This window comes from Rattus norvegicus, chromosome 19 (genome assembly GCF_036323735.1).
Source record: "Rattus norvegicus strain BN/NHsdMcwi chromosome 19, GRCr8, whole genome shotgun sequence".
NCBI classification, from domain to species: Eukaryota; Metazoa; Chordata; class Mammalia; order Rodentia; family Muridae; genus Rattus; species Rattus norvegicus.
The window spans coordinates 36,616,657-36,631,435 of NC_086037.1; the positions used below are offsets into that span (position 1 = coordinate 36,616,657).

Sequence of the window (14,779 nt, forward strand, 5' to 3'; positions counted from 1 at the left end):
TCAAAGGACCAGTAAATATCTTCAACAAAATCATAGAAGAAAACTTCCCTAACCTAAAAAAAGAGATACCCATAGGCATACAAGAAGCCTACAGAACTCCAAATAGATTGGACCAGAAAAGAAACACCTCCCGTCACATAATAGTCAAAACACCAAACGCACAAAATAAAGAAAGAATATTAAAAGCAGTAAGGGAAAAAGGTCAAGTAACATATAAAGGCAGACCTATCAGAATCACACCAGACTTTTCGCCAGAAACTATGAAGGCCAGAAGATCCTGGACAGATGTCATACAGACCCTAAGAGAACACAAATGCCAGCCCAGGTTACTGTATCCTGCAAAACTCTCAATTAACATAGATGGAGAAACCAAGATATTCCATGACAAAACCAAATTTACATAATATCTTTCTACAAATCCAGCACTACAAAGGATAATAAAGGGTAAAGCCCAACATAAGGAGGCAAGCTATACCCTAGAAGAAGCAAGAAACTAATCGTCTTGGCAACAAAACAAAGAGAATGAAAGCACACAAACATAACCTCACATCCAAATATGAATATAACAGGAAGCAATAATCACTATTCCTTAATATCTCTCAACATCAATGGCCTCAACTCCCCAATAAAAAGACATAGATTAACAAACTGGATACGCAATGAGGACCCTGCATTCTGCTGCCTACAGGAAACACACCTCAGAGACAAAGACAGATACTACCTCAGAGTGAAAGGCTGGAAAACAACTTTCCAAGCAAATGGTCAGAAGAAGCAAGCTGGAGTAGCCATTCTAATATCAAATAAAATCAATTTTCAATTAAAAGTCATCAAAAAAGATAAGGAAGGACACTTCATATTCATCAAAGGAAAAATCCACCAAGATGAACTCTCAATCCTCATCTTCGATTGGTTTATATACAAGTGTGCAATTTCTAGGCTTGAAAGTAAAATGATGCTATCTGGTGCTGGATAGAGGAGCCTTATTTTTTATTATGGCAGCTTGCTATTTTTGTAACATGGTGATTTGGTTGAACACAATAAAGTACAGTAGTAACTGATCTCCCCCTCTTCCTGGATGAGTGAGATGATTAAATGTTGATGTCAGCACCCATGAGCATATTCAGATGAGCTTCTGCTTCTGTTGAAAAGGATGCTGTGTTTGATTGTGGTCCGAAGCTTTGAAGCACTACTTGGCATCTCCTTCCTTGGAGGTCTCACTGTTTAAACATAACAGATTTGATAGCTTGTTGGTAAGGTGAGGTCCAGCTTGTCTCCACTAGGTCATCTTCATGTGAATCCGGTGGTTATATGGTTTTGTTCTAGGGATATTTCATTTTTTTAATAACGGTTTTAGCTGACATTCATGGAGAGAATGAATCCTTAGAACTGTGCCACTAGTGAAAGGAAATCCTGTCTAGAGTATGTTTCTTTACAAAGCTGTGTCACACCATCCTTTGGGCCCTCTGCTGGAAAAGTAGAATCAAGTCTCAAATAATGCCTTTTAAATTGTATCCTCTAGTATTATAGATGTAGGACAGTACTGTATCATACCTCTGTGGATGTAAAATAGCTTGTACCTGCTTTATGATACGTAGTAGTGACCGTGCTTTATCAGAGCTGTTTTTAATGATGTTGCTCAGAATGTTTTCTTTCCAGATGATGATTGAGAAGCTAATTTAAAAAAAAAAAATGGTGCCAGGTACCACAAGAGTAACAGAACTGTGCTGTTTTCTCGGGTTTTGTTTTTTTACTTTTTTTTTTTTTTAATGGAGTGTGCTGGATGTCTCTACAGTTTTGTTCAGATGACTGCAGAACCTGGAAAAGCTGTTGCTGCTGTTGATGCATAACACACTGCTATTATTGGTCTTTTTATATAAATATAAATATATATATACAGATATATAATTTGAATTTTTTGAAACTTTACCTGTGCTGTCAAGTTTCGAAAAAAGTATCCCCGTTTACTGTGTTGAGTTGGCACTGTACAGAAATTAACAGCCATATTGGTCTAGAAATGTTGAACTTAAGTTTTTTCCATTTGTACAGGGGTAACACACTGTATTAAATATGTAAGGTCTTATATACGTGGGTTTGATTAAAAAAACTAATAAAGTATTCTCTAAATTAAAAAAAAAAAAAAAAAAGAAATGTAGGCTTCCATGTATCTGTACTGATGGAGTTCCCTTCCTCTAGTGTTCCCACCGATTTACTTTAGCGCTCCATGAGGTCACATGCATTTAAGGAAGAGTTGCATCCAAAAGGTAGTAGGAAACAAGGAAATATGGCTAAATCTCTCACGATGGTTGCTTGGCTTGGAGGACAGTCACTTGAGATTCCTCTTCAAGAGGTACACTGCTGGGAGAAGTGGCATTTGCCTATAATTCTAGTATTTGGGAGGCTACGATAGAGGGATAGTACATTCGAGGCCAGAATGGATTACAAAATGCAACCCCCAGTCCCAGCATTCCTTGCTCTCTGCTTCTTGATCCATGAGGGACTGACTTCAGGAGTCAGTTGAAAGCTTCCAACTATCATGATTGACTGCCCCTTAAATGGTAAAAAATTCACCCTCCCTCCCCCCTCCCTTCCTCCCTCCCTCCCTAACTTGGTTCTGTCAGGTACACTGCCACAGCAACAGGAAAGTAACTGACACAGCGGCAAAGCTAAGACCTGTTGGTCTGAAGAAAGATAAAGCCAAGGTGTGGCCCCTGAATCTACCTTATATACAATTCTGTTAACCCCTCAGTGTTCATGATTTACTTCCTTAGCTGTGGCAGAGTCCTGGACACTTGTGGGGGACAGAAATGTACCCCATATTTGGCTGTGGGAGGCAGTGTGATTTGAGGTTAACCTATGAGAAACTTAGATGCCTGAGTTGCTTGTTGTACGATTGTGAACAGGTCATTTCCTCTAATAGCCAATTCCTTCTTCATCAAATGGAAGAGCTGCACCTATTTTGTGAGGTTTTTATGATGTGTGGAGATAAGGGCATTAAGGGCATATAAACTGAGATGTATACAGTAAATGCTTAAAAAAAAGGTATTTTAAAACCTGGTCTGTGAATATAGTTCACTGGTAGGGTTCCTGCCTAGCACGTCTAGGGCCCTAAGTTCAATTCCCAGCACCAAATAAATAAAAACTAAAACTAAAACAAAACAAAACAAAAAAAACAAAACCTGAAAAGTGAGGAAAGCAATTGTGAATCCCAAAGATGGGAGGAGAAAGAACAATGACCCACATCATCGTGGCCACATTAATTAAAGCAAGCTTTTTCATTAGTGTACAAGGGCAGCTTTCCTCTAAGGTAGGGGTCAGCACTGGAAGTGAGGGAGACAAGAATTTTATAGCACTCAAGGGTAGGAGTTTCTAAATGGGAGACTTGTCAGGAAAGATAGGCAGGGTTAAAGGAGCAGAACATAACAAGTTAGTCCTAAGAACCTTCTGAAACAAAGACATGATTGTCATTTCTGGGACAGCCAGTACAGAACCATTTGTAGTTAAGTTTACAAGTGGGGCACAGCCCGATCCTCGAGAGTCAGAGGCTTCCTCATGAACAGGAATGAGCGTGGTTTGTCTTGACTCTAAGGCGGCTCTTAAGCCTAAGATGGAGGCAGCCGGTTCTTCAGGGAAAAAACCAAACAAAACAGCAGGAGGGAGAGGCTGTTGATGGCTCCCAAATAGCGCATCCCTGTCTCCTAGCACTCAGGTCTTCACTGAGTCACCCTTTCATCCTGTCGACAGGTTAGCATGTGTAACCCAAAGAATGTGGTACCTCTGGCCTTTTCTACCTTTCTTACATAACATTACATCCCCACTGTGAGAAGTCAGCTGCCATGTTCTAAGGCCATGGAGAGCCCCCATGAAAAGAAAAGAGCTCTAGTCAGGAGGGAGCTGGGATCCCCAGGGTTAGCCTGCCCTGCTTGTAGCCTCACTGTAAAACCTGAGCACACGTCTTAAATCACGGAGACTTAGCTACCCGCTCTGCTGTGGATTCCTGATCTATGGACACCATGAAATACATGCCTGACAAGTAGTTTTAAGATGCTTGGTAGTTGGGGCTGGGGATTTAGCTCAGTGGTAGAGCGCTTGCCTAGGAAGCGCAAGGCCCTGGGTTCGGTCCCCAGCTCCGGAAAAAAAAAAAAGAACCAAAAAAAAAAAAAAAAGATGCTTGGTAGTTTTAATTTGCTGAGTTTGTGGGTAACCTGCTAAAAAGAAAGTCACTGAGTAACAAAGAAAGAAATGAAATCTTCAAATTTGGAGACTACTCAGAAAGAAAGTTGAAAAAATAAGTAATTTGAAATTCAAGAGACAAATCCTGCAACAGAAGATTGTTACAAGAAGCCAAAACAAACCTTACCACCTAAGGTTTGCTTCCTGCCTCTTAAGCTCTTGGAGTACAGCTATGAGCCATGGTAGTCGATGGTATACTATACTTGATTACTGTATTAACACATTTAGGGCAACAAACAGGAGAATGGAAATCTTCAAATTTGGAGACTAGTCAGAAAAGAAGTTGAAAAGGTAAAAAATCACCTGATTTTTCTGCAGGAACAGCTTCTTGTTTCAGTTAGGAGGGAGCTACACGTAAAACACCCAACACACATTTTTCAACTTGAGATGGCTCAGCGGTTAAGAGCACTATCTGCTCTTCCAGAGGTCCTGAGTTCAATTTCCAGCAACCACATGGTGGCTCACAACCATCAGTAATGGGATCTGATGCCCTCTTCTGGCCTGGAGGCATACACACAAGCAGAAAGTTGTATATATAATAAATAGATAAATATTAAAAAGAAAAGAAAAGAAAAGAAAGTCAATGGCAGGAAGCCACTGCAAAGACCTCTGATAGCTAGCAGCCTCGCCCACTACAGGACTAACTCCTGGAGAGAAGCTAACACAGTGAGTGGGTGAGGAATCATACACAAAGCACAGAGCAGCACTTGAGGGCATCTGCCCTAAGCAGTGAGCTGGGGTGGGGAGCTGGGGGTGGGGTGGGGTGGGTTACCATCCCTTCACCTACCCCATTCCTGCTTACAGGCACGGCTGTGCTTCCTTGTAAGACTTAAAGTGAATGAATGAGGAGCTGTAAGGTGAAAAAATGATTTTTTTTATTCTGATGCATTTTAAAAATTGTGATGGTACCTAGGAAGCATGCATCAAGGTATTAAGGCACAGTATTTACATTAGGCTGAGGCACTGTAAGTACACCTTCTGGAGGACAGGGGGACTAATACAAATCAAAATGCACCTCAGGCAAAACAGGATCCACACTGAACTATACACTGTCCTCATCAGAGAGAGGCTGTGGTCTTACCAGACCAGCATTCTGTGGTGATCAGAGAGCTCAGCAGTTTATTTTGGGAAGATAAGCCTTTGTCTTCATGGAAATAAAACCCAACCATTAGCTCTTTCTTTCTGAAAATACAGCTCTTAAGATCCTATGGCCAAGTTTAAAGAGGAGTCCGCTAACTGGATGAGAGAGGTAAGGAACAGTGTCTGCTGAGTGTCTAGGGTGGGATTTGAATCAAATCAGGATCCCTTACATGCTAGGTGGTGGGTGGCCAAGTATGCACTCTAGACATGAGCTACAGCCCTCCAGACCTAGACATATTTCTTTTCCTCCTTCCTTGTTTGGAAACATGAGCTAGAGTTGTACACTGTCACAACTTGAGAATGCTTAGAGGATCAGTCTGGAAGGGATTTAGTTGAAGTGACTCTGAGAAGTCATTTGTCAAAACAGCTTTGACTTCCTTGACAAAGGAGCTGGGAAATTTGTCATTTAAATCCTTCCGAAATGTGACTAGCTCCTAACTAGAGCATGTTCAGGGTGGAGTCCAGAAACCCAGGAGGAAAAACAACTGGAAAGTGAAGGCCCAACCAGACTTGCAATCAAGAACTCACAAGGAAGGAGTCACATCAGCAGGACGAACTGACTGATTCTCAGAGAACACATCCCAGCAATAAAGATCATATTTCAGGAATAAGGCTAAACCATTAGTTGAGTAGTCCTACAAAGTCTAAAAGTCCTGACAGTATCAAGAGTGCTGGTCCCTAGTGATTTCTGAGGAGAAAATATTACCCTTTTTAGAGAGCAATGATTGCCACTATGAGGAAGGAAAGAAACAAAAAAGAAATCTCAAGAAACTGAATAAATTAAGATACAAAACAAAACCAAAACTAAGAGAAAGAACAAGAAACAGAGCCTGAACAGAACTCAGTGCTGGCTTAGCATGTGAGCTCCTAGGTTCCACAAACTGCTCTGGACAAACAGAAGACATGATATAAAGTAAAACAAACAGAAACAGAAGACAACAATCATATTCATCCAACAGCAGCAGCAGCCACAACTGGCAGGTGACAGACAGCTGAATGAGATGACAAACTGCTCAGACGGGTGCCCTAAATTCATGTTGAGTTCACGGAAAACAGGGAGAAGATGAAAGGAAGCTCAAGGATGGTGGCACACACCTTATTCCCTGCATTCGGGAGGCAGGGGGATCTTTGAGATCAAGGCCAGCCTGTTCTACAAAGCTCATCTCAGGACAGTCCGGCTACACAGATAAACTTTATCTTGAGAGACCAAAAGAAATGATTGACTTATAGATAGATGGAAAAAAAAATTCAATGAAGAATCCAATGGGAAAAATATATAAAACATATGTGTTGGGGTAAATATATGCTTGTATACATATGTTTACATCTACATATACTTATAATTAAATGATCATTTAAAAAGTAAAAAGCACAATTTCTAAAATTCATAATTCCATAGGTTTAAATAACAGAAGTCAGCAGTAATAATTTGGAATAGAAGGCAACAAAAAACATAGAGACTGAATTAGAGAGTTAAATTAATAGGGAACAAAGGAGTAAAAAAAAGACAGGTATAGGTGCTGAAGAGATGGCTTAGTGGTTAAGAGCACTGCCCTACTCTTCCAGAGGTCCTGAGTTCAATTCTCAGCAACCACATGGTGGCTCACAACCATCTGTAATGGGAGCCAATGCCTCTTCTGTTCTGTCTGAAGATAGCTGCAGTGTGCTCATGTACATAAAATAAATAATTCTTTAAAAAAGAGTAAGACAGGTATAGTCTTTTTTCTAAAACCTGTGAAAGAACTTAGTCCACACTTTGGAAAAAGTTGGGAAATTCTAGGATGAATAAATGTAAGCAATGTCTATCGGACCTGGTAGTACAAACCCAAAACTCCAGCTACTCAGGAGGATTGCAGGTTCAAGGCCAGCCTGGGAAACTTAATGAGAGAACGAAAGAGAAGAGGGGAAGGGGGATGTGGAGGGGGAAGAGGGGAAGGAGAGGGAGGGGGAGAGGGAGAAGGAAAAGAAAAGAGAAAAAAGGTGAGGATATAGCTTAGAATAGAGACCTTGGCTCACATGTACAATGCAACCTCCAGTACGGCAAACAAATAAAGAGACAAGTCACACTTTCCCACATGTGTGTGTCTGTTCCCAGAATCCAAAAGGTAAGGCACAGTATTTACTGAAGAATGTAAGACAGATTTATGAATCAAATGAGGACCAAAGTAAACCATTTCTCTCTAAAGCTAGCTTTTGAAGAAAAGCCTTACCAAGTATTTATGTAATTGGGCATACATGACACATAAGTAACTCAATAGTAGACATCTGTCTAACTCTACAAAGAAATACCTGAATATGTAAATGAGCACAGAATATTTGTCTTAGCAAAAGACAGGCAAATATCAAAATACACTTTAGTTATGTGCTTTTATTCAACCCAACTAGTACCCAGGAAGGAAAGAACCCGGAACATGCTGATACCATGTAGAAAGACAGGACTCTACGCTTACCAAAGGCCTTGCTTTACAGCTACCTGAAGCACTCATGTCCTACTTTTGACACTAACCCAGCTATATCCCTCATTCGCCCCCTCAAAGCCTCCACTTCTATGTGGCCAGAGTAGTTCACTGCAATCCCACAAACATAGAACAACTGTTCAGAGACCAGCGCTGCTGGGGCTGCTCCAGAAAGCTTGTTCAAAACACTGGCAGTTCTTGCCTGTTTGAAGCTCGTGGCCTGAGTTACTTTTCTTTCTGGCAGTGACCGAGTCCAGCATTATTTCTAACATTAAAAATAGCTCACCCACTCAGTTACTTGAATTTCTTGAAACAACTGTTTTAAATAAATAACTCCTACCTTAAAAACATCGCTTTCTAATCAGAAAGCACAGTTATTGAGCTCCATTTGAACTTTCTGGCATGAAAACCTAGTGCGGATTCTTTTGGAGCAATGTTCTTTTTGGTTTGTTTGAGGTCATAAACACCATTTATTATAATTACATAATATAGTACATATGTTTTAATTATGATGTTCCTTGTAACTCTTCCATTAACTCTGAAAGACAGTCTTTTGTCTCACAGTATCAGAGCCCCTAAGTCACGTCTGTGCCTCTGGTAAGGAACAACCAAAGTATCTGAAACGAATGTCTTCTAACTGAGGAATGCATTTTAGGTGCCCTAGGTGAGAGCTCAACTACTCAGATTTGCTCAGCTATTTGATCATGTACAAGATGACCTGCAGTTAAATAAAACAACAAAAACCCAAGTAAATACTCTCATAAAAACTGTATGTTCAGGGCTAGAGTGATGGCTTAGTGGTTAAGAGCACTGGCTGCTCTTCTAGAGATCCTGAGTTCAATTCCCAGCAAACACATAGTGGTTCACAACCATCTGTAATGGGATCTGATGCTCTCTTCTGGTGTGTCTGAAGAAAGCTACAGTGTACTCATACACATAAAAATAAATAAATCTTAAACAAACAAACAAACAAACAAACAAACTATATGTTCAAAATGGGAGTGGTGGCACTTGCCTTTAATCCCAGCACTTGGGAGGCAGAGGCAGGCAGATCGCTGAGTTCGAGCCCAGCCTGGTCTACTGAGTGAGTTCCAGGACAGTCAGGGGTACACAGAGAAAGCCTGTCTCAAAATAAACAAACAAAACAAACCCCCAAACTAAATAAACAACAAAAAAACCTTTACATTCATAAACAGTTCCCAAGCTTCTTGAACAAGTTCTTGGATATTTGTAAAGATAATTTAAGTACAAATATAAACATAAATTTCCAAATGTGTTATACAGATACATTCCATTCTAGCCTTTTCTATCAGATACAACAGAAGGACAGAGGCATAGAGGGCTTCTGGCTGAGCATGTGACAGTGCAGGAAGAGCATGCAGTTGCTAATTAAAGAGGCAAGAGGAAGTCGTGCCCTGCCTTTGCATGGGCACTTACTCACCTAGGACAGGTTTTACAACTACAATGTCTACAAAGTGTAGTCAAAATGTCTTCATAGTTCCTCTACTAAAATGATCAGAAATGGAAAAGTACAAACTCTTAAGAACAGTGAGGTAAGAATGAAGATACCTGGTAAAGGGATGCTGACAAATTTTGGAAAATATAATGTAAACAAACATAGATTGGTTAGAGAAAGCAGAAACTTCAGTGTCTAGAGTTGGGAGGGGTGATCAACAACAGATTGATCTGAGCCATGAAATCCTACAAAAGCTCAGGAAACTGCAGTATCCCTGAAAGTAGGAGCGAGAACTGACCAGCCTGTTTTGTGCTGTGACAGAATGCCCCGGCCTAGGTACGTTATAGTGAACGGGATGTGTGAGACTCATAATCTGAGGCTGAGAAGCCCAAGAGCAAAGAACTCTGCCAAGGAGGTCTAAGGGCAGTGTGACACAAAGGATCATAGGACACAGCATCAGAGCTCCTGAGAGACAGAGGTAAAAGAAGTTCAACCCTCCAACCCCCCCACCCCCAATCCATTCACAGGAATCTACTACTGTGGAATGCAATCCTCTTCCTCAAGGCAATGCATTAATCCAGCCACAAGGGAAGAGCCTCAATGACTCACTCACAGTCAAACCCAGGGCCTTACGGCTCCATGCACGTGCACCACCACTGAGCTACCTCCTAGCTTCTCATCATTTCTTAAAAGCCCCCACCTCGGGGTTGGGGATTTAGCTCAGTGGTAGAGTGCTTGCCTAGCAAGCGCAAGGCTCTGGGTTCAGTCCCCAGCTCCGGGGGGAAAAAAAAAAGCCCCCACCTCACAAGACTATTGCACTGGAGGCTAAGTTTCCAACAAATGAACTTGGAAGACACAAACCATACAAAGGTCAACAGAAGTCTTAAGTCCTTATAAGAAACAATTAGATTTCAATATCCATATTCCTCATAGTATAACTATATTGCTCCAGTTAAGAATAAGAATGAACAGTGAGGTTCTGGGCGACATGGGAGCAGGTAAGATCACATAGAATCAAGAAGGTCATGTGAGTACCTACCCTACTGAAACACCATCTGGTCTACCAAGAATACAACACAGTACAGCTCTTCTCTCACATTTACCTAACTGCATTTTAAAAAGAGTTTTGGAAATGGTAGAACCCTAATAAATCTGTTTCCTATGAAGTAATTTTCAGTTCCTTTTCACTAAATGTTACAAACACAAATTTTGGCAAATTACATAACAACATGCTATGATGACAGAGTCTCCTCTGGCAAACAGATCACAACACTTTAACTGGGAAACAAAGGAAACACATACATCTGAATAACTGCAATAGGGAAACTCTCTTTAGGATATTACCTCCAGAATTATTCAGAAAAATTTGTATTATATTTAATTATGTACCTATAAAAGAAGCTGTGTGAGAAAACACGTGAATCTCTTCTAGTGTATTGAGATATGTGTTGGCAGAGTTGCACAGCTCCTCCTCCTCCTCCTCCTCTTCCTTCTCTTCATCCTCCTCATCCTCATCATGGGTATTTTTTTTTTTTTTTTTTGGTTCTTTTTTTCGGAGCTGGGGACCGAACCCAGGGCCTTGTGCTTCCTAGGTAAGCGCTCTACCACTGAGCTAAATCCCCAGCCCCATCATGGGTATTTTTAAGACAGGCTATTACTGTGCAGAACAAGCTGGCCTTGAACTTGCATCAGCCTCAGGAGGGCTGGGATTATAGATGTGTGCGATCATATTTGGCTTCTAATAACTATTTTAAATTATTTAAGGATGTAACAATTGCTGCACCAGTTCAAAAAGAGAACACAAAACCATATGTGAAGTATATCCACTGTAGCAATGTGAAGAAAATCACTACGTTATTGTAGTAGCAATACTGAAGAATATTGAGGAAGAGTTAACTCTTTGCTATTTGTAAAAAAAAGGGAAGTCTTGAGAAACACATAACCTTATGTTATTCCATACTCAGTTGACACACTATTGGTGAAGCTGTATACACTATTGCTTCAAGGACTGATACTCTCCTTGCTCCATAATCAACTGATAGCATCATTCGCTTTTCCTGCCACACTGAGCATACCAGAACGAAACCACAAACCTTCTCCGTCAGCCACATCCGAACGGTCCAGCTTGGCTTCCTTATGCTGGCCTTCTGCAACTTTCACTGCAACGGCCCGACAAATAGCCCCAAACTTTCTGTCCAGAGAACGGACTCCCGCTTCTCTGGTGTATCTGTTAAGATAAAAATGTTTTACTTTTGGATAAACACCTCCTGTAAATAAGTAAAAGATGAACAGTCAGTTCCCTAAAGAAACAATGTAGATTTGAAAGTTAATTTTTAAAAAAATACTAATGTCTCCACACATATTACATTAAAGTTAGTGGGCTTTTTGTATTTTGTTTTTAATATTAAGGTGTCTTTTCAGCCATAACTATTTCCTTACACAATCTCCAACTGTTACCCTTTATCTAAAACCAAATCTTTGGCTATGTAATATAGACACCTAAAATAAATCTGGCAGTGCATTAAATGCTACTTATTTCTTGGTGATATATTAAGAAGTTTACTGATGACAGTTTGTCAACGTAATTTGGTTTCAAATTTATTTTTCTTGAAATACCACTGAAGGAATCAGAGAAACTGACTAGAGCTTGGTGGCGCCTGCAGTCTCAACACTTGGAAGGTAAAGGTAGAGGGACTAACAGTCATCTTCATGGGGTGAGGCAGCCTGGGCTAATTAGTATACTGTCACAAACAAACAAATTTTAAAAGCCCTCTAAAACCTAAGACAGAAATAAAACCAAAACAAAAGAGCTCCAAACCATAAATCAAGAAATAGGCTAATGAGCTGAATAGAGAGTCCTCAAGGCAAGAAACACAAATGGCCACTGAATCCTAACAGTGTTCAACATTCTCAGCCATCAGAAAATGCTAATTAAAACTGTACTGGGACTCTATCTCACCCAATTAGAATAGCTGTCATCAAAAAAAAGCAGCAGGTGCAGGAGATGGAGGGATGCTGACAAGAACACTGTATGAAAGTCAGTGCAGAGCAGTGGTTCTCAACCTTCCTAACACTGCGACCCTTTAATACAGTTTCCTCATGTTGTCGTGACCCCCAACCATAAAACTATTTTTGTTAATTTGTAACTGTAATTTTGCTACTGTTATGACTCATAATGTAAATATCTGATACACAGGATATCTGATATGTGATCCTTGTGAAAAGGTCATTAGATTCCCAAAGGGCTCATGACCCGTAGGTCGAAAACCACTGGTATAGAAGTTACTAATAAAACCCAAACTAGAAGTACCAGATAACCCAGTCATACTAATCCTGGGTGAGCACTTGTAGTCTATAAGTCAGCACTCCACAGATCCTTACATATGCATGCTGACTGCTGTGCTACCATAGTAGCCAAGACTTGAAGCCAGCCTAGCTGTCCACCAAGAGACTAAGAAGACGTGGTTTGCAGACACAGGAGAATTTTACTGAGCAGTAAAGAATGAAATTATGACACCTGCAGGAAAATGGATGCACCTGGAAATCACTCACGTTAAATGAAAGAAGCCATACTCAAAATGAGTAGCATGTTTTCCCTCAATACAGAATCTAGACTTCAGTTTGTATGTGTGTGACATGGCAGTAGAAAGGGGACAGAGGTGAGGGGAGGAGGACTATGGGAAGGGAAGAAGGGAAACTGAGACACAGAAGCAGAAGAAGAAGTATGTGAAAGAGGAAGGAGTATGCAGAGTGAGGGAAGACAAGGGGACAGGCAAGGACAAAGTATAAAGATACACCTGCATGAGACTGTCACAAGAAACTCATTTCTTTGTATCCTAACCAGAAAATTAATTTGAAAAAGTAACAAATGTGGCTTCCTCAGCACCAGCTTAGTAATAGAGCTGGACAAAAGACTGCGGGACTCCAGGGCTCATTCAAGAGACAAACCAGAGAGGCAAAATCTTAAAAGTCAATAGAACTGACTGTGGGGAGGGGCTGGCCACACCAAAGAGTCTGAAGCACTGGCTCCATGCGCGTGATATCAACATTCTATCACTGATCTGTATCCTCAACCCACGGGGAGTACTAGAGAAAGGGAACATTTAGTCTGAAGAAGAGATCTGTTTAGAGTGTGTAGACCTGAACATATTTCCTTTTAATATTTCCAGAGGCTTCAGATGTCTCTGTAAGGCAGGAGTATAAATTCATAGGACAGTGACTTTGAAGACATATAACAATCAGGATTCTTACCAGGAGCTCAGTAAGTACCCAAGAACTACAAGGTTCAAATTGGCTTGACATGGGGATGGAGGAGATAAGAACACATGACGTAAGGAGGGCGGGGATAAGAACAGCAACAAAGGATGGGAAGCTCTGGCCATGATAGTGCGTCCTGTGCCTCCTGTGTAACTCAGGGCCTCCTGTGTAACTCAGGGCCTCCTGTGTAACTCAGTGTCTCCTGTGTAACTCAGGGCCTCCTGTGTAACTCAGCGCCTCCTGTGTAACTCAGAGTCTCCTGTGTAACTCAGAGTCTCCTGTGTAACTCAGCGTCTCCTGTGTAACTCAGTGTCTCCTGTGTAACTCAGAGTCTCCTGTGTAACTCAGCGCCTCCTGTGTAACTCAGAGTCTCCTGTGTAACTCAGTGTCTCCTGTGTAACTCAGCGTCTCCTGTGTAACTCAGCGCCTCCTGTGTAACTCAGAGCCTCCTGTGTAACTCAGCGTCTCCTGTGTAACTCAGCGCCTCCTGTGTAACTCAGCGTCTCCTGTGTAACTCAGAGTCTCCTGTGTAACTCAGCGCCTCCTGTGTAACTCAGCGTCTCCTGTGTAACTCAGAGTCTCCTGTGTAACTCAGCGCCTCCTGTGTAACTCAGAGTCTCCTGTGTAACTCAGCGCCTCCTGTGTAACTCAGCGTCTCCTGTGTAACTCAGAGTCTCCTGTGTAACTCAGAGTCTCCTGTGTAACTCAGAGTCTCCTGTGTAACTCAGCGCCTCCTGTGTAACTCAGCGTCTCCTGTGTAACTCAGAGTCTCCTGTGTAACTCAGCGTCTCCTGTGTAACTCAGCGCCTCCTGTGTAACTCAGAGTCTCCTGTGTAACTCAGTGTCTCCTGTGTAACTCAGTGTCTCCTGTGTAACTCAGTGTCTCCTGTGTAACTCAGTGCCTCCTGTGTAACTCAGAGTCTCCTGTGTAACTCAGCGTCTCCTGTGTAAGTCAGCGCCTCCTGTCTAACTCAGCGTCTCCTGTGTAACTCAGCGCCTCCTGTGTAACTCAGAGTCTCCTGTGTAACTCAGAGTCTCCTGTGTAACTCAGTGTCTCCTGTGTAACTCAGCGTCTCCTGTGTAACTCAGTGTCTCCTGTGTAACTCAGGGCCTCCTGTGTAACTCAGCGTCTCCTGTGTAACTCAGCGTCTCCTGTGTAACTCAGCGCCTCCTGTGTAACTCAGCGTCTCCTGTGTAACTCAGCGCCTCCTGTGTAACTCAGCGCCTCCTGTGTAACTCA

The 14,779-nt window shown here is 41.6% G+C and overlaps 1 protein-coding gene across 1 annotated transcript in view; it reads right to left on the reverse strand.

The window, feature by feature from the left end:
• The window catches only part of Lonp2 (lon peptidase 2, peroxisomal), a 91,507-nt gene that overhangs the window by 35,921 nt on the left and 40,807 nt on the right, over positions 1–14,779 (reverse strand). Inside the window, exon 11 of the mRNA NM_001399196.1 lies at positions 11,376–11,509. Within this exon, the coding sequence (NP_001386125.1) occupies positions 11,376–11,509 (134 nt within the window). The remainder of the gene's footprint in view (positions 1–11,375; positions 11,510–14,779) is intronic.